Source organism: Papilio polytes, unplaced genomic scaffold, assembly GCF_000836215.1.
Source record: "Papilio polytes unplaced genomic scaffold, Ppol_1.0 DF823288.1, whole genome shotgun sequence".
In the NCBI taxonomy this organism is placed as follows: Eukaryota; Metazoa; Arthropoda; class Insecta; order Lepidoptera; family Papilionidae; genus Papilio; species Papilio polytes.
Genome location: NW_013525916.1, coordinates 2138800 through 2159534, shown reverse-complemented (window position 1 = coordinate 2159534; position 20735 = coordinate 2138800). Strand labels below are relative to the sequence as shown.

General features: G+C 32.0%; 2 protein-coding genes across 2 annotated transcripts; one reads left to right on the top strand and one right to left on the bottom strand.

Annotated features, from left to right (window-relative positions):
• Window positions 1-990: 990 nt before the first annotated feature.
• Window positions 991-19167, bottom strand: LOC106104967 (zinc transporter 1). The gene is made up of 9 exons (XM_013285160.1): window positions 18677-19167; window positions 17841-18022; window positions 16020-16242; window positions 13314-13568; window positions 9707-9882; window positions 8902-9014; window positions 6133-6256; window positions 3771-3866; window positions 991-1164 (listed from the first exon to the last, which is right to left on the bottom strand). Exons 2-9 carry the CDS (start codon window positions 18015-18017, stop codon window positions 991-993), a joined length of 1338 nt encoding a protein of 445 aa, XP_013140614.1. The 5' UTR covers window positions 18018-18022; window positions 18677-19167.
• Window positions 19168-19473: 306 nt separating this feature from the next.
• On the top strand, window positions 19474-20634 carry LOC106104980 (mitochondrial inner membrane protease subunit 1). Its single transcript, XM_013285172.1, has 2 exons — window positions 19474-19911; window positions 20144-20634. Exons 1-2 carry the CDS (start codon window positions 19804-19806, stop codon window positions 20498-20500), a joined length of 465 nt encoding a protein of 154 aa, XP_013140626.1. The 5' UTR covers window positions 19474-19803; the 3' UTR covers window positions 20501-20634.
• The last annotated feature ends 101 nt before the right edge of the window (window positions 20635-20735 follow it).

Genomic DNA, 20735 nt, shown 5'->3' with positions numbered 1-20735 from the left:
TGTTGGAAAAACTTTAACTGTACAATTCGATTGCTCAATTAAAACTGAAGTTGTGCAGTATTGAAGGCTTTAGATATTTTTTTCCTTTGTCGTTTTGTGTCTTTCCCCGAGCGACAATCAATGCGTACTTTACGTGCATAATAAAATAACAAGTGATTTTTTTCAAATGCAATTTATATGCGTTCTAGCAAACATGACTTGCTTTTTCCTTACTTCGTGCATTTAAATACGTAACTTACGTATTGAATCAATTAAGTGTATTCTGAGTTTTCGAATTTTGTTGGAGAAACGATACAAATCTTAAAAGTCCTCAGTTGTGCAAGTAATGTTTTTTAAATATATTTAAAAATTACAAAATCCAGCACAAGCCAGTTTACGTTTCTATGGGTTTTAACAGCCGAATCTTACTTATGCTATTTTATATTAGCTTTCGGCCGTGACTCCATTCGCGTGGAATTAAAAAAAACTAGCCTATATGTTCTTCCAGACCATACTCTTTAGCTATGCCAAATTTCATCAAGATCCGTTCAGCCGTTTAGGTTACAAAAAGAAACATCCATCCATCTAAACTTTCGCATTTATAATATTAGTAAGATAGTTAGATGTATTAGCTACAAATTTATGTATGATTATGCTGAAATGCGTATGTTAAGATGGATGTGTGTGACAAGAATGGATAAAGTTAAGAATGTGTATATTAGAGGAAGTTTGAAAGTAGCGCCAGTGGTAAAGAAATTGAGAAGCAAAAGGTTAGCGTGGTATGGACATGTTATGCGACGAGACGATGGGGACATAAACCTGAAAGTGTTAAGAATGAATGTGGACGACTACAAGTAGAGGAAGACCGAAGAAAGTATGGATGGATTGTGTAAAAGAGTGATACTTAAGAAAGGAGTGGATTCAGATATGACGCTTGATAGATATGTATGGAAGAGCAGCACATACTGTGCCGACCCTCCGTAGGGAAATTTAAATTTTAATATTATTAAACTAGTATAGACGAATGAAATGGTCCTTCAAGTCGGATACGTACCCACATTCCAGGGCGTCTAGATTCCTGGCTGCCTGTGCGGGGCCCACGGAGGTCGCGGACTCCGCGCGCGAGCCCATAGTCCGCTGACGACACAGGTAGGGCGTCACTGCGGGCGACGGCGTACTGCGCTCCTGGAATTGTACCAATATACCTAGGTCATCTACACTGGTATCTAGATTATAAGTCAGTATTTAAGTATATAAGATCATGTAACTAAGGTTGAATTCAATGGAAATAAAATGGTTGATTAATACATTTATGGTCTACTAGCTTTCTCCCGCGACTTCGCCCGCATGGAATAAAAAAGCAAAAGTGATTAGCCAATGTGTTTTTCCAGACTATCCTCTATATATACACAAAATTTCATCGAAATCCGTTAGGCTACAAACTCTAACAAACATCCATCTTAATTTTCACATTTATAATATTAGAAAGATGGATTTTATTATAGAGTTTAATTATTTAAATTGATACGAACATATTTGTAAAAACAAAAGATAAAAAAGTTAAGATACGTTTGTTATAATTTTCATTCCATTTGAATTCGACTATAGTTAACTTTTTTATTGCAATATACTGTTAACTACTATTCTCTATGAATAATTATGAATACTACAAATATTTTAAAGCTACATTTCTTGAATAATTAAGCATACCTTTTACTTTAAATAGATACAAATCTTGGTTAATTTTAAAATTGGAATAATTTATTTCTTAATACATGGGAAAGTCAGAATCTTAATATTTAGTTATTTACTAACTTAATGATCATAATAAAATTAAAATATTCTAGTAAGCATGGGTCAAATCTAACTAAAATCGCTAACCAATAAAATACATGTAATGAAATAAATACCGTAAAATACTAAAATCAGAAAGTAATAGTACCCTTTATCTCATTAGCGAAGTGAATTTTCTTTAAACTGTATCTCCAAATATAAAAAACCAGTGTTAAATTGTGAAAATATAACTATTTTGGTAAGGTAATGTATTTTGTTATTAGTGTAATTTTATTATGTTATTTTTAATGTTATTTGGAAAATAACTTCTTATTGTAGTGAATAAGATAAAATTAACAACATATGAAAAATCTAAAAAACGGTAAAATACTTTCTTATCGTCTCTTAGTGAAATTTTAAAAATAATGTATAATAGTAAACATAACAGTGTATTATGTACTAAATTGTATTAAAACGTGTAAGTCAGTGTATAAAAAAAGATAAATAAAAAACCAAATTATCACAGCGTACGTATAATGATTAACATTAATACAAAACAAAAAAAAAGTAACCTATCTAAACAATATCTAAACATCTAAAATATTCCTAACATTTGGCACCGATATAACATAAAAACTATTAAAAATATAATAAACTATACACATTTATAAACACTGATTTTTCTATATTCTTGACAGTAAACTTGTAGAACTCCGACTGGGCAAAGCTAATCGCTCTCGTCCTTGAAAAATATTACCGTACCGTTATCGTTTCTAAACTGAAAAACTGCAATCCAAATAGAAAAATATATCTACTAAGAATCTTCACAAATATATCGTTTTCCTCCTTACAAACGTGATTAAAGCAATGAGAGCCTACTTTAGATAAATTCTAAAATAAAACAACTTTTATATTGGAAACATTTAAAGCATGGGTGGGCCATTTTAATAGGTCACGTGATGTCTACATTTGTTTTAAGATGAGACTTACTGAAAAAAAAATTAAATAAAGTGTAATTCGTTTCACAAATACATGTGAAAAAAAAAAATTTTTCTAACATCCCTAGTGCTTGTAACTCCCATTACAAAAAAAAAATTAAAATTTCGGACAAGTTAAGCAATCGTATAGTTCTAATTTAAAAAAAAACATCGCCTTAACCAGGTTACATGTTGACTTTCGATGTAACGTCAAAAGTGATTTATTAAAATGGCCCCCTATCATACAGTTAGTAAGTCCCTACTGAAGGGGCTCAGAGCATACCCTAAGTTAGATGAGTCTAGGATTAACTATATTGCAGGACTTTATACTTTGAATTTGTTATATAAGTTATGTTTTCTTGATAATATGTTAATGTGAAGTTATTCGATCGTCGGTTACTTGAGTTTGAAACTTGACTTGTCCTAGATTCGAATCCCACCGTACCAATGTGATTTTCAATTTTCCGAAATTCATAAGTACATTATTTACCCAACGTTCTTACGGTGAAGAAAAACATAGTGATGTCTGCACATTTAAAGAAATACAAAGTTATGTGAAGTCAAACCGCAGTACAGCGTGGTTGACTAAGACCTAATCACTAACTTAGGGTAGTTTCTGAGACTCTCAGCGAAATATAGTGAGCTGGTGAAGATGCGATGATGATGGTATTTTTTTATACTATAAGTGGCAATAAGCAAGCGGCCACCTGAATCCACCGAAATGGAAAGTGACCGCTGCCCATAACCATCTGCAATTGCAGATGCGTTGCCTACCCTTAATTGATGGAGGAGACGCATATAAAGAGGACATTTTCCCTTCCTATGCGTCCCCTCCACCTTTAAATCCACTTTTCCTTTCCATCCTTTCCTCTTAAGAAAAGGGTGGGAAGGGAAAGGGACTAAAATCAGGCCTTTAGTACCACATTCATCAGAAAACGCGGAATTGGTTCCATTTGACACCTGTCTTCTGTGTGGTCGTGGTATCGTTGGCAGCCGGCGCCGCAGTGCGAAGATGTAAAGCGAGCTCTACTGTGAACATACCTGCTGGTTAGGTCCGCAGCACGTGGCGTTGTGGCAGAGGTCGTTAGGGGGGCAGTGCAGCGCGCAGGGGTCCGCCGCTGACACTCCGCTCACCATCTGCACCATAATTACTATTTCTTACACTAGTAATACTATTTAGTTAACATTATCTGAATACGATTTATTCTTTATAACACATTCTAAGGATTCAGTTACGCTTTGTTTAAATTTATTAAACTTAAAACGCACGAAAGTACACAAACATATCTACACTAATATTATAAAGAGGAAAGATTCGTAATTTTGGATGTATTGAAATAACTCAAAAACTACTGGGCCAATTTTAAAAACCTCTTATCTTTACTATATTATAATAAATCGTAAACACACACTTCTTTGTGACACTTACTAGGGGCTAAATATTTTGGATAAAAACCCTAATGTGGGAAAGAGACCATAAGTTGTTGCCAACATCAAGGAATCAAGGTTGCTATGGTTTGTCATCATGTCATGTCATTTTGACACTTGCAATTAATAATTTGACAAATGTAACCAATAAAATAAACTTTTTACAATTTCACGTGCATGAAGCCTCACGGGAACAGCTAGTACTATTAAAAAACTACATTAACAATGAGTAATTTAGGCTTTTTTACTATTTATTAATTTTACCCGAGCTAAGTCGCGAGCAACAGCTAGTACTTAATATAATACAGCGTAAACACATACTTTGTTATAGGACATTAGCAATCACAGCAAGTTTTTCATAAAAACGCCTACACTTTCAGGCTCTTTAGGGCATGAGAGAAAGGGACAAAAATTACGAGATTAAACTACAGCTTTGCTGGTACTAAGAACGGTTGCATGGTTATTTGAGTTCTCAGGCAAAGGAACTTCATTGTCATTTGAATTTAGACATTTGCAATTGAGTTTTATGGAATGTAAAGAACATTTTTCACAATACAATGCGGATGAAGCCGCATGAGAACAGCTAGTATTTCATAAAGATATATTTCTCATAATATCCAACCGATCTCATCTACACTATTATGAAGAAGAACGATTTGTTTTTTTGTAAGTAATAATAATAATAATCATTTAATCTATTCAGAACACTACAGCACTTACAAAATCTAGAATACACAGAAAATAACAAATTTAAAATTATACCAATTATAACTAAAAGTAAAAACATGCAAAAAACAAGTATATGACGTCAAAATAAATAAATAAACGAAATGAGGGATGAAATTCTGTAAGTATTGCAATGCAGACCAGATAGGGCCTGTAGGATGTTTTGCAATAACTCAAAAACTACTGGGCCGATTTCAAAAATTCTTTCACCTTTTAAAGGCTACGTTATTAGATACATAGGCTATATTTTTTTTTTAATTTCAACGAAGTCGAGCAACAGCTATAATAAATACATCAATATCTGACTAATGCACTCGTCATTTAAATTTCAATAGCTGTGCGCAATTTTCGGGAATTATATTACAATATGAAAGGATTCGAATAACACGTATATTTGAATGGACTTCCTTTACATATGGTTAAATTGCTTTACACATTGGGGTGCATAAATCTATTAAAAAATAAAACTGTTATTATACTGGTCTGTAAGGAAATGATAATTTGTTAACACTTTAAAAGTAAAAATGTTAAGTAAAATATCTGTTCTTTATTATTATTTACTAGCTTACGCCCGGGACTCCGTCCACTTGGAATTAAAAAAAAAGTGTTTGCCTATGAGTTCTGGACTATCCTCTACATCTATACAATATTTCATCGATATCCGTTTAGTCTACAAACTAACATCCATCCATCTAAACTTTCGCATTTATAATATTAAGTATGATTGTTTTAATGGCAATTATTTTAGCTTCTATTCTATTCTATTTCTTGTTTATGGCTCTCCCACAGCGGATTATTTTAGCTATGACCTGGTCTTTTCTTACAACGAAAACCAGACAAAATTATAAGAAATGTCATTTAAACATTATTAAGCTTGAAACCTTTAATTACCATTTTTTACTTTTACCTACTATACTCAGAGTTGATTTATGATTACTTAAGCAGTCGGTTAGTGTTACATTTCTTTAATGACCCTTTAACGACTACATACCAGTTAGTCCGCTAAATATCAGTAAATTTCATAAGAACATAATAAAAAGTAGATTTTTAAAAGTCATTGGCTCCTTTAATACAGGGAATCAACATAGTAAAGGAGCCAAGGATATACATATAGTTGAACAAAATACCGAATTTAAAATTAGAAGCGAAAAAAAATGTGAAAAATGTATTCGTAAAATTATATTTAAATTGTGATATTGTATGTTTGTATAAATAAAATAAAATAAAAATAAATAAAATTTTAAATTACCTCAGTGCCATCTAGCGGCAGCTCAATGAACTCCGGCTGTATGGTCGTGGAGTGAATGCCCTCGTTGTGGAAGAATTCCTTCACCTTCTCAGCTATCTTCATATATTCAGATAGATTCCTACATCTGGAAAGTAAAAAAATTCTCGTAAAATTTCTGTCGATGAAAACGTTTATGTTTTTACATAGTAGAACCTGGATAAGTTAAAGTCCAAGGGAAACACAAAATATTTTAATTTATAGAGGTTTTAAGTCATCAAGGGTCTATGTTTAGAGGTTTTGGGCTCGGATGGGAAGGGAACATATTTTTTGGAGTTATAGAGGTTTTTATGTTACCGAGGTTTGAGTTATCGAGGTTCTACTGTCCTAAGATAGGAGGATGTGGAAATATAAATCCTACCCAGTCCGGCAATGATCGAGGAAATTCTTTGTTTAACAAATCAATTGATCCTTTGTGAACGCGAAGGTAGGACTTAAATATATCAGTTAACAAAGGCCGTGTGATTCACTGTTATATAAACAATCTTCACGTCTCCACTTCGATATTATGTTCGCCGAAAGCAAATTTTGTCTTTAAATTACAATATACTTGGATATCCGATATACTGAAAACTGCAACCGCGCAAAAATATTATAGTTAAACTCACGTTACTATAATAAAGAGTTAAAATCTGGTGCATTCAATCTTATGTCATCAGTATTGGTTCACTATAAGTCCCCAAATAGTGGCTCGGACCCTACCTAAATTAGGGGTGACTTAGTCAACTAAGCTGGCCCATTTAAATACATATCTTTGAATTTCTTGGTAGATATGTTCAGGCGTTAAATATGCATGATTTTAGCCGTAAAAACGTCGGGTAAACACATGAAATTTAAAAATCAAAAAATAAAATTGAATTCGAACCCACAACCTGCGGATGCAAGTGCTTAACCCCCGAGTCACCGACGCTATTATGTCCTTATGGTTATTTGATATTAGCGTAGATTTTATCATCTAATTCTCTATGAAAAGGAAACCTTTATTTATTAAGCGTCTGAAAATAACACATTAATTGCCAACGAGTTCACTTGAGTACGTAAAATTCGCAGCGACATTGAACGTTACATTAATCATTAGAGAATTTCGAAATAGCATCGTGAAAAACACAGAAAATCGTCTAAGGCCGCCCCGTGTTCCAAATAAACAAAAAAACGTTGTAAAAATAGTTCCGCGCGCTAATATTGACGCTACGTGTGCAAAACATCGTTTGATAGCGTTATTTGCGAACAGTCTCGCGGTCGGAGACGTCTCCAAACACGTAGATGATGTTTTTCTTCAGTAGGCAGATTTTATGGTTTACAAACGTCAGTATTATGGTTAAATAAATTATTTTAAATTCAGTTAATAACTAGGACAACAAACTATAGAGATAAAGGTAAACTAACTAAGTTTTATTGGCTATCTAGACGTATAAATACTAGTACTGGTTACATTCTTTTGGAAGTATTTACCTATATATTTTTTATTAAGCTTTTAAATATTATCTAAACGAAATATCGCTACAAAAATGTAATTAATTTTGCGTCTACATGAGTTGTTTGTATCATTGTTTTTATTTATTTTACCAACCATTTCATTAGCGAAATCCGAGATTGAAATTCCTTTTACAAGAAAGGCAATTTATCATTCATTCAAAATTAAAACACGAAATAAAAGCGCCGGCGGCCATCGCAGTCGCTGTCGCGGATTCCAGGACAAAGGCCCCGTTGGCATTCTGCCAATGGAATTAATTCTCGCATGATTTTTCAAAGTAAACGCTTTGTTAATCGAAACGTCAGATTTATAATGAAATCGTGACGTTTTACAAGAAAAAAATTAAAAAAGTACGTAGTTTTGGGGTATGCATTTGCGACAATACTACACACCGTAATACAGTAAATTTAAAAATAAAAAAATACAGATGTTGCTCTAGAACGGTATTATTTGAATTTATTATTACTTTTATTCGTGTATATGTACATTTGTCAAGTTTGCATTGAAATCACAAACGTCGTTCGCTAGCCTCTCGATAGATAAGTTAATTCCCACACCGAGGAGCGTTATCGGGTCATATTAAAGGCTTTCGTTATCAGCAACATGTCGGGAGATATGCCTGTGACGTATGAAGAGTCGCCAATTTTACTACCTATTTAGTATTCGGTAATAATGGGGCAAGCCTTAAAACATCCATATTAGAAATATTGAAAAACAACAGTTTTTCATTTTTGGTAATAAGGCCCACACAAATTCAATTTTTATAAATTCTTCAATTTAAGTCTCTGGTCGACCGTTTGTAAATCAACACAAATAATTAACAAACATTAAATTTTGACATAAAAGTTTTAAAATATAAAAAAAAAATTATGTAGTCTTATCTATTCTAAATGTCCAAAAATAAATTATTATATCGATAGAAATTATATCTGATTCGAACTCGGAACCAATGAATGCTATACGTATTGGCAACTACGCCTAAGGAACATCGATAACAATATCAGTAAAAATGCAAAAGGTAAAGATTGTCGCATGGCAACATATATAGCTGTTTCAATATTCTGTTGAATTAAAATCAATTGTATAAAAATACATATTTTAAGCATGAAAATTTCAGTTTTTTAATTACATTTCTAGAACAGAAGTGATTATTCTGATTTATAAAAAATAATGGCAAGTTATAATCGCTAACATTTTATGTACAAAATAAAGGAAACCAAAATGGTAAATTTAACCAGTGGAACTATGACTTAACATACCTTATATGAGCACTGGCTATAATCCTATCACCAGCCAACTGCCAAACATGGAACTCGTGTACCGCCAAAACTCCATCCACTTTCTCCAACAAGCGGCGCTGTATCGCGTCCACCTGCGCAAACATTTGCCAACGTTTGAACATGCGGCAAACATTTGATTAAAGTACCCTACATTGTATAACACGTGCGAATACTAGACATGTGTCGCTAGACAAACATTCTAGCTGTTTGTTATACATACATACGAGTAAACCAACAATATCAGAATGACATCATAAGTTTACTATTAAAAAACAACATATTTCTAGATACAAATATTTGTTACTGTGCATATATAAATCTCGTAAATACAATCATTAAATCTATGGTCTACAACTTAAATTCATAGTACCTTTTTACTTTATTTAAAAAAGTCGTGTATTACCACAAATATTTAGATTATTATCGATTTATGTAACTTGGTATCCGCTTGCTAACCACACAATACATAGAACTTTTATATTTCGCAACACATATCTATTTATTTGTAATCTAATCAGAAAAATCTAATAAAGGTGACATTGTTTATTCCTTTATTTCAGGATATCAACAAATATTTTTAAATGTAATCGTATCCTACACGTAAATTCACAAAACCTTAGCATTAAGTTTGGTCCTTTGAGTCGGATATTTAGTTGGATTATAAGGAAATATCCAAAATAAAATACATCTTAGTACTTGTAATGATATACAAATTGTCACCATCTACTATTTACGAAATACTTGAAAAGTATACAGCAAATAACATAATTTTTATATTGCTAACCTGTATATGTGTAGGTACGGTCTGCAGCAGAATTAGTGCAGATTCCCTTAACAGTGGCCAAACTGAAGCAAGTATCAAGATGACTAGAACTATACTGAGCGCGGGGTCGATGTAATATTTGTAGGGCCACTCCGTCAGCCACACAACCAGTGCTGAGCCCACCACTATTATGGAGCCTGGAACAAGATAATCATTTTATAGACATATTACGGGAAGGACGAAAATACTTTAGTCTTCAAAATAGATTAAAACGTTCTAGAGGTAACAATGTTATTGTCTTATTACGGGTAGGAATATTTTTAAGTGCTTCATTACTAGTTAATATGTCACTATTTCCTAAAACACGATTAGCATGAAGCAAATATGTAGGTTTTTGTGTACTGTTTTATTTACTTTGTTGCATACAATTCTAATTGCAGTAGGATTTTAAATTTTAATTGTGATCGGCAATAATATACATTCGCTTGTAATTCAACCGTTTGTAAATTGCAACACCGAGTTTTATTCGATAATAATCCGATGCGCCCTTGTCAAGGCGAAACTGATAACTTACAAAAATATTTGCTTTACGCTGTCATAACAGATTTTTTATATTAATCCGAGATAAGGATATCATTTGCTAATGCGTTTACTATTTTTAATAGTGAAGGTTTCATTGTGAAATTATTTGTGTAGAATTTATTAGGGATCGGTAAAGACTAGCACTGTAATATACTACTAGAAATATTTTTGCACTAAAAATAGTAACATAAAAAGACGAAACAAAGTTTCATTAATCGGAACTTGGGAAAATTTAAACATCTATAGTAATATTATAAAGAGGAAAGATTTGGACTTTTTATGGCTGCATTCACAAATATATTTCACCATTAAAAAGCTACGTTATCAGTGAGTAACATGGCTATATTTTTATTTAAAAGCAGCAACTGGTAAAGTATTAACATTGTTATACTATTACTGGCTTAAACATACAAAAAAAAACAAATCGGAAATTAATTATTAAATATCGAAAATAAGCGTATTAATTGGGCTATTTGGGGACATCCCGCGCTGTTCACTAATTGTGTACTAAATTTGCCATCTTATAGTGATGTGCTTTTAATAACTATAATATGTTATAAATAGATGCGGAATCCAACAAATTGGCATCATAACTAGCATAGGTGATATGATAAGATTCGTCATGTTAACTGGCACAAGGTTCGCAGTACGTACATGTTTGTTCCGAAATAGTATCGCCACTACAATACCAAGGACCCGAACAAATGTACATAAATAACTTTTCATTGCGATTCGAAACGCTATTTCTATACAACACGTTGCGTACTTTATTACCAAATAAAAACTCATTAACAATAAACATTTTATCACAATGCATTGCGATAAATTTATTTCCGAGTACACAAGTTTTCAATTTAAAAATAGATTGGTCAGTTTAAATTGGTCATTTTTTGCCAAGTTCATGTCTTGATAAAAACCACTGAGGCTCAGTCAAAAGGTTAGCTTGTGCAAAATTGTATCAAGGATATATTCGCATAACCCTGACACACCTTTGCTTACTTCTACATTTGTATTTAAGCTACAAAGCTTCATTCATGACTCCGTTATTATTATTTACTAGGTGTTCCCGTGCGGCTTCATCCGCATGAATTTATGAAAATTGTATTTAATTGTTTATATTTGTCAATTTATCAAATGCAAATGTCAAAATGACATGACACGATTACAAACCATGGCAACCTTTCCTCCGTGATGTTGGCAGCTTGTAGTTTATGGTACCTTTCCCACATGAAGGTTTTCCAATTTATTTATCCCCTAAGTTTGATAGTGTGAAAACATAGCCTATACCGTGTTGTAAGTGTAGGGATTTTTATAGAATAAAGAATTATTCAAATATATGGTGTGATTGCTTACATTCTACGCCACAAAGTAGTGTGTGTTTACGCATTATTATATTAGTATAGAGTATAGATTACGAGCTATTGCTCGCGACTTCGCCCGCGAGAATTTAGAAATTAAAATAGCCTATCTTACTCCTACGTTATCAGTAGCTTTCTAATGGTGAGATTTTTGAAATCGATATCTTTAAAGTATTTTGAGTCTAGTCTTCAATCAATTATAATTATTGCTTATTGAATAATTTTAGGATTCAAATTTGTACAAAGGGAAACACTAGGCTAGACTATTCTCTTTATCTAATATGCAATAACTAAACTGTAATGCATATTGCAAGAGTCGATATGTTATTTTCCGCTTCTATCATAACAATAGTCTTTAGATCATTAACTTTATTGTGTTATCGTATATTCCCTGGCGATATATCAATATTTATTACATACGGTCCGTATCGCGATTGTTCCAAACTATAAACATATTCAATTTATTTACAGTGCAAAGAAAAAGTATTTTATTTTTTTGCTAACTTAGATTAGACATGTGTTCTGACAAGTTACTTTTATAAAGATATGTCCTATGTCTATCTATACTATTATAATAAAGCGTAAACACACACTTCTTTGTTGCCTAAGATGTCAGTAATTACAGCATATTTTTGACTAATTCTTTTTTTTAATAAAAAGCTCTACACTTACGTCACGCTTTAGGCTAGATATTTTCACGCCATTAAACTTAAGGGGTAAATATTTTGAATAAAAACCATAATGTGGGTAAGATACCATAAGTTGCTGCCAACATTAAGGAAGCATGATTGCCAAGGTTGTCATGTCATGTCGTTTTGATATTTGTTATTCATAATTTGACAAATGTAAATAATAAAATATTTTTTTTATAGTTTCATGCGGATGAAGCTGCACAGGAACAGCTAGTTCTATTATAAACTATGTTCTGCATTTAAGCCTAATTTCAACGATACCGATTGTCGATCTGGAGATACACGCTAACAAACAAACATCCAACTAAACTTTTGCATATAAAATGTTAGTAAGAATAAAGATTAGTAAGATTACTGTCATGTCATTTTGTTTTCACACAGGTGATTCAGTTTCTTATTGTTATTTTATGACCACACGCTAAAATATGTGTATGTCGTAGTAATTGGAATGTAACATTGACAGCAAACGGAAACTAACATCTTATATGCAGGAAGAAGGAAATTGTAGAGCACGTTTGCGGAACAAGTCGACAATTTGAAGGATGTTGTTTCTTTAAATTTAATATTTTCTATCTAACAGTGCTTTGTGATTCTGACCTTAGTTAAGACTTAATGGTTCTATAAAATCTAACAAAAATGTTATTGGAATCAAAACATACAAATTAATTAAGAACATATTATATTTATTGATATTTATTGATAAGACATATAAAACAAGTAAATAAGACAAGCAAGAACGATCATGAATGCATACATTGACCTACAAAATATTGTAAACACGGAAATAACTAATTTGCATTTATATGGTATCTGGTTTGACAGCATATTAAACATCTATTTAACGAATGCTAAGATTTTTTAGATATTGTGTAATATTACAAAAACTTCCTTTTAAGTTCATCATTAGTTCACAAAGTAGTGTTCTTAACTCTTTATTATATTAGTATAGAAGTATATAGATTATGCAGCTGACTGTATTACGAGGCCTTCACTTACCCAATGCATCAGATAGAACATGGAGGAAGACGCCTTTCATGTTAAGATGTCCGGGGTCGCTAGGGCCGCGGCCTGCTGGCTTGCTGGCCAGCTTGGCGCCCGGCGGCACCATCTCGTCTGTCTCCTCAGCGCCGGCGCCGGCGGCGGTGTGGCCCAACGCCATGTCAGCGTTGCTGTTCACTATCTCCGTGAGATGGCGCACGTTGGATGGCGGAGGCACGCCGCCGTGCGTGTGCCCGTGACTGCTACCGTGCTCTAAGACAAATAGATTATCGTCAACAAGGCTTTCAAAGTAAGAATTTTTCATCCTTAATATGACCTATCGAATAATGTTAGGAAATTGTAATAAGAATTTTGAAAAGAAACCTTTCAAGTATTCATGACTGGCTGTTGCTCGCGACTTTGCCCGCATGAAAATATAGCCTATGTTACTCACGGATAAATTACCTTTTTAACGGTGAAAGAATTATTAAAATCATCCCAGTAGTTTTTGAATTATTGAAATACATACAAAAATACAAATCATTCCTCTTTATAATATTTGTATAATTAACTATCGTTGGATTTCTAAGGAAACTAAGTAAGGTTTATTCACATGACTCATTAAAACAACAGTGGAAAGAACTTAAATGTACATAGATACTTCTATGTGAGAAAAAGGTGCGGTACAAATGTACTCATCTTGAATCTTGAATATTATTATAAAGAAGAAAGATTTGTATTTTTGGGATTTTTGTATGTATTGAAATAACACAAAAAGTACTTGGCCGATTTCAAAAATTCTTTAACTATTAAAAAAGTAAATTATCTAAGTAATGTAGGCTATTTTTTATTATTTCTTTTTTGCTTATACTTAGACGTGAATAAGGGAAGGCATACATCTGCGCCCAGGCGGCTAACGTCATTGAATGTTCTTTTAAATACGAAGAAGTGGAGAGCATCGAAGAATGTTTAATTAATCGTATATCAAATTTCGCAAAACACAACTGGTGATACAAAAACCTGTCTACAATTCCCGGTAAAGCGCTTACGGCTTTACACATCAATGGTTTATAATACTTTTTCCTTAATAAATCTGCCGTGTCGAAAATAGCTACACCTAATTCAGTAAGACAATGCCGAATAATTTACCTTGACTAAAAGGTTTTTGTCTTTTATTTAAACGTTTTCAATCAGGTATCTTAACACTACAGATTAAAAACTGTGTTACACCTGCAGTTAAAACTGAAGGTGTGCAGGCAAAACAGAAAACTATACAGTTATATGTGAGTTAAATTTTGCCAACGCACGTACGAATTAACTGAACTATTCTACTGCAGGTTTATTGCATAGTTCAAATTGTGCGTGTATAGCAGGCTTTATGTCAGTTTTGGAAAATACTAAATTTGTTCCGTAAACTGCAAATAAACAACTAACGCTATACAATGTATTGTAATTGATATCCTTATAGTGTATTTCCGATGACGAAACATTCGGATAAAAACATCATTATCACAGTTTTTTCATGGAGATACAAAGATATGACTAATGTTTTTGTGAGTGTTTTAACAGTGAAAATTCACGTCAACAACATTTGCGACGCAGTTCATAATACACCGGTTTATTAAACTCTCACGGCGTTTATCGCTTATTCATTGTTATTTAATTATACGAAGAGCGTACAAGGAGCGGTGAGCTTGCCCACCGGGTCAATAAACTTGCCACTAAAGTATCGGGGTTCAAATCCAATATAACAATTGATACAATACATGAAATGCCATCTGTTAATTAACACTTTGAATACTATAATATACCTTTTTATCAAACTAGATATTGTATAAGAAGCAAGGTCAAACAAAAACAAATGCCGATCTAGATACAAGTTAGTTTACATTTAACACGTTGCCTGCTACCGAGTTTTAGTGCATACTGAAATATTGTTTTATCTTGCACGTTACGTTATCGTCCCAATGAATATCTTACCGATCGATGTGAATTTCAAAACAATGTAGCGCACGTGCCTGTTTGTAGCACAATGAGCAGAAACAGTCTGCGTGTAATCGACACATTCATACAAACGAGACGTGATAAATTTTACAAGAAAACATTTGTATTACAAGTGTAATGTTAATTTTTATATACAAGAACACTTCATCTTGCAATAAAGTATGGAAGTTCAATGACAAAATGCATGAAAAGATTTATAAACTAGCTTTTGCACGCCACTCCGTTTGCGCGGAATTAGCAAAAACAAAAGCAAGTACTCTATGTGTACATCCAGATTACATAAGACTGCATCTGTCTTAAATTTCATCTAGAAACTCTACTAACAGACATCCATCCATCCATCTAAACTTACTTATAGTATTAGTATGAAGTATGACATTCATACAAACCATGCCAAGTATAAAAAAAGTAATCATATGCTTTGTAAGTCGGTTAATTGAAGAATTTCTTATCATTGCTTTTGTATTTCGCTCATACATGAATATAACTCTCCAATAAAAAAAAAAGAAATATTCTTAACACATTATAGTGGAAATAACAAATGAATCAATAAAAAAACCCAGTTGCCTAATTAATGTTGCCTATTTAAATTCGATGCGTATAAAGGTGAAATAATTATTAAATATTCTTTAGACTACAAGACGTAACAACGAAACAAATATTAAAACTAAATATGCAAACAGTTGGTCTTTATGTCTGTCAGTCTAAATATTATCTCACCATGGAATAAGAACAATCCAACAATATTCAGTATCAGGCCCATCACTCCAACAGCAACTAGAAGTTTCGCATCGTGTATGATCTCTATCTTGATGAATCTTTGCATCGCTTCCACCGTGATGCTGAAGCACAGAGCAACCAGGAAAACAGCATTCACTAGCGCACCAAGCACCTCCGCGCGAGCCCATCCAAATGTATTCTTTGACCATTTCTTTGGTGACATCTACGAATTATTTCAACAAAATTAAAATCGTTTAGTATGTTTTAATCCATATTTTTATCTACTAATATTTCAAGAGAAAAGATTTGTATATTTGTATGCATTGAAGTAACTCAAAAACTACTGGGCTATAAATTCTTTGCCCATTTAAAAAGCTACGTTATCAGTAACATAGGTTATATTTTTTTTAATTTCACTCGGACGAAGTCGCTAGCAACAGCCAGTCATTCTATATTTATTTAGATAGTATGGAGATTAAAAAAAAAAGTTAGTTCGCGACATATATTTCCTTCTATCAGCGTTTTACGAGCAAAACAAATTTATCTATTATCTTATTAATTAACGTAAAAAATCTTGAATTGCATTGTAAAAAAAAATGTTTATGTTACATGGAATCATTGGAAGATTATAGGAAAAAATCTCTTAATAATGTATGGAAAATATGATTATGGGGAAATAACTGTTTCAGATATATACAAGGATGTTGATGATTCATTATTTATATATTTTATAGTGTGTTCGATTCGTAGAAGACTTGAATAACATGACGTCATGCATTACGTTGTTCCACTACGCAGGCGTTCAAAACTCGACCTCTCACAGGATATCGACTTTTTCCATAAAAAATAGTAGTAACGTTAGTTAATTTGCGAAACGATACGCAAAATAATCTCTAAATATTAACTGTCAAGTTATTAATTATTTTAAACAATCATAAGTAAAATAAATTACTAATGACTAAAGGATTTTAAGCACTTAATAGAAATTGTGTGCTATTGTTTTAAATTGGGTCAATTAGTGCTTGAATTAGTTGAACTCTCAAAGATAGTAATTATAGACATCTATACTATTATAATAAAGCGTAAACACACACTACATTGTTGCCTAAGATGTCAGAAATTACAGCATATTTTTTGATAATTATATTTTTAATAAAAAGCCCTACACTTATGTCACACTTTAGGCTATATATTTTTACACCATTAAACTTAGGGGGCAAATATTTTGGATAAAAACCCTAATGTGGGAAAGAGACCATAAGTTCCTGCCAACATCAAGGAAGCAAGGTTGCTATGGTTTGTCATCATGTCATGTCATTGTGACATTTGCAATTGATAATTTGATATATGTTAACAATAAAATAAAGTTTTTACAGTGTCATGCGGATAAAGGCGCTTTTGGTTGGCAACATGTTACATAAATGAGGTGTGTAAACCAAATATAAAAATGGCTAGGAATAAGACAATATTAATAGTAGGGGGTGGCCCCCACTAGGTCATGTTTTCATGCCTAGAAGTGTAATTTAATAGAGATTGTTACAATACTTAAATTAACTTTCTAAAGACAAAATAATATTTTGAATAGGGTCCAGTAGTTTTTTAGTTTATTCATAACATATAATAATCTATCCTCTTTATATTATCATAGAATATTTGATAAGATATGCCTTTACGTTTTTTCTCTGAAAACCCTAGTAAAATCATCTATTCCAATTTATTCCATGATTTAAAATTAAGACAAAAACAAATTTAATTTCATATAGAAGATAATTTTATAATATTTATACAAATAACTTTATATTAAAATGCAGAGCTACTCACTTTAATAGACAAGAATGCAATAACAAGTGCGGCAACATCACTCAACATATGAAATGAATCTGCTACAAGTGCCATTGAGTTTGTCACATATCCCACGATAAGCTCCACAAAGAAGAATGTCCCCGTCAACCACAGCATGGACAGCAGCCGGCATTTCTTGCTGCCAAACTTGCCCATTGTGTCTGAAATTTTATACATCATTAGGAATAAAAACATGACTGTTATATACATACATTTAATTTTAAATTAAACTTAATACAATTTTCCTTTCTATTGTTTTATAGGAGATATAGAAATCTACATACTTTAAATTGTTTTTTAAGTATATTACAAGTAAAGAATTAAAAAATTAAGCAATAGGTGTAATACTGTCAATGTAAAGTGTATGAAGGTTTTAACTGTTGTGTCAATAGGGGAAAACCACCCTTTATTTACCATTTAATTGAAACTAATTTGCATGGGGGTTTTTATTTCCCTTTGACATAAAATTTGAACATATTAATCAGGACATCCGAGTACTTTTGTAAAAGACACTTGGAACAATAGTCTTAAATGACATTTTAACTATAATATTATACTACTAAAACTTAACTTTCAAAATCAAATATAATCAATTACTTTGATGTGTTCAGTGCTCAGGTTATAGTCGGAAATTTAAAGAAAACATTATTCAGTTAAAATTACTAACAGTAACATTGCATTTTCTTAGAAGAATGAATAAATGCTCGTAAGTTACCAAGAAAATCAAAAATGGTGGTAATTCTATTACAAACATTAATTTATAAAAATAAACAAAAATGTATCTTCAATATACTTATAGTAGCAATTATACTTACATGAATATTATAAATCTTCAAAATAATTCCAAACACTGTAAAAGCAATTTGTATCCATCAAGAGTTCATGGGTCAGCATGTACACTTGTAATGCACACTCATTTGACAGCAGCACATAGATACCCAATTACAATATTGATTTAACACTTTATCAGGACACGAGCATAAAACACCTCCGGTAGGTGGCAAGGTAAACATTTAACAAAGCTATGCAAATTGAAAACAAATCCTTAATGCTCTCTTTCGCTGAATTCTGTACTAAACACTGCGATAAAAAAACCTCACGTGAAAGTAAAGATAATCGACATCCACAAAAAATTTACGAACTATTTCCTTTGCACAATCAAAATCTCTACTTTCCTCTTTAACTAATCGATTAGTTGTAATTTTTTACAAAGAAAATATTTAAGCGATGATGAATTTTATACTGATTTCCATTTAATCAAACTTATTTCGACGTAAAATGCGTCTATAACCTGCACTCAACTGTCAAATAATGATTGAAAGATGAAAGATCAATGTAACCAGATTATGCTCAAAATTCCTACTGATCTATTAGTAGGAACTTTGCTGCGTTCGGATAAGTATTTTTCAGGAACCTTTCAGTATTTGTTACTACAATTAGTTATTAAAGACATGAATTGTAATTGTACATTGAATTCACTTTTAAAACACAAATACTATTAACTCCAATAGGGGTTTTGTTAGTAGCAAAATGATAACAGAACGGTCAACATTGTTTTTCAAGCTATCATTTGTCAACGTCATAAATGTTGGACTCTGTCAATGTCAACTTCATATTGGCAAAATCAAAAAAAAAGAATAACCAGTCGAAATAAAGCGATATTTCATATGTATCTAGTATAAATTATGTTAAAACGGGGCTAATTCCCGTAAAGCTAATGCTAAAACTTTTCTGGGTTACATTTAAATAATTGAAATAATTTTATCAATTTTCTTTTGCTAATCAACGTCTTAATCTAACCTACGAATAACCTTCCAAAATCTGTTCAACCAATCAAAATTAAATAATCAACGAACGAAATAAGAATCTTGAAAGACAATATGTTTAATGACGCCCTAATGTAAATAAGTGTATATGAAATATTCAGCCGTCTTAAATAGCAATGACTATTTTGAAAATCTTAGGGAAGACTTGTGGATTTCTTGGTTATGTTTTTCAATATGCTTGTGTTACTCACTGTACATTTGAATACTTAGGGGATTTTGTTATGGTAAGTGATAAGGTAGCATTAAAATGAATATCATAGCACCCTATTATTTTTCAACTAGATAATTTATAAGAAATTGCATTTGAATCACTAGTAAGTAACATTAAAGATATAGCAATTATTTTATTTCGTTATTTTTAGAGTATCTCAATTATAATTAAATTACAGAATTTGATAAAGTTTCATTTTCTGTAATTTTTGAACAATCTTTACCGACAATGCTTTTTTTTTTCAGTGTCTCGGTCCATCTATGGAGCCAACATTAGAATCAAATAATATATTGCTCACAGAACATGTCACACCGCGTTTACATAGGTTGCAACATGGAGACATTGTTATAGCAAAAAACCCAACAAATCCCAAACAGAATATATGCAAAAGAGTTGTTGGTTTACCAGGGGATAAAGTTAAGGGATATTTTCCTAGAAAAAGTCATATTGTACCTCGAGGTCATGTATGGTTGGAAGGTGATAACTCCGGGAATTCATCAGACTCAAGAGTATTTGGACCGGTACCACTTGGATTGATTAGAAGTAGAGTTCTATATAGAGTTTGGCCTTTGGACAAATTTTCGTCGTTACAAGCACATTGATTCAAAATTGAAACTATTTTTGTGTGTTGAGGTTAACTTGTAGGTGGGTAGATCTAAACAATTTAAATTGTAAATATGTAGAAGAAATTATTTCTGAATAAGTTTAGCACAATTATATATTTTAAGATTTTAAAGTTTTTTTTATTTATGAACACTAGAATTTATACAATATCCCGGAATGTATCAATGTATCCCAGCCATTTTATTAGCTTATTACACTTTCCAGTTCAATTAG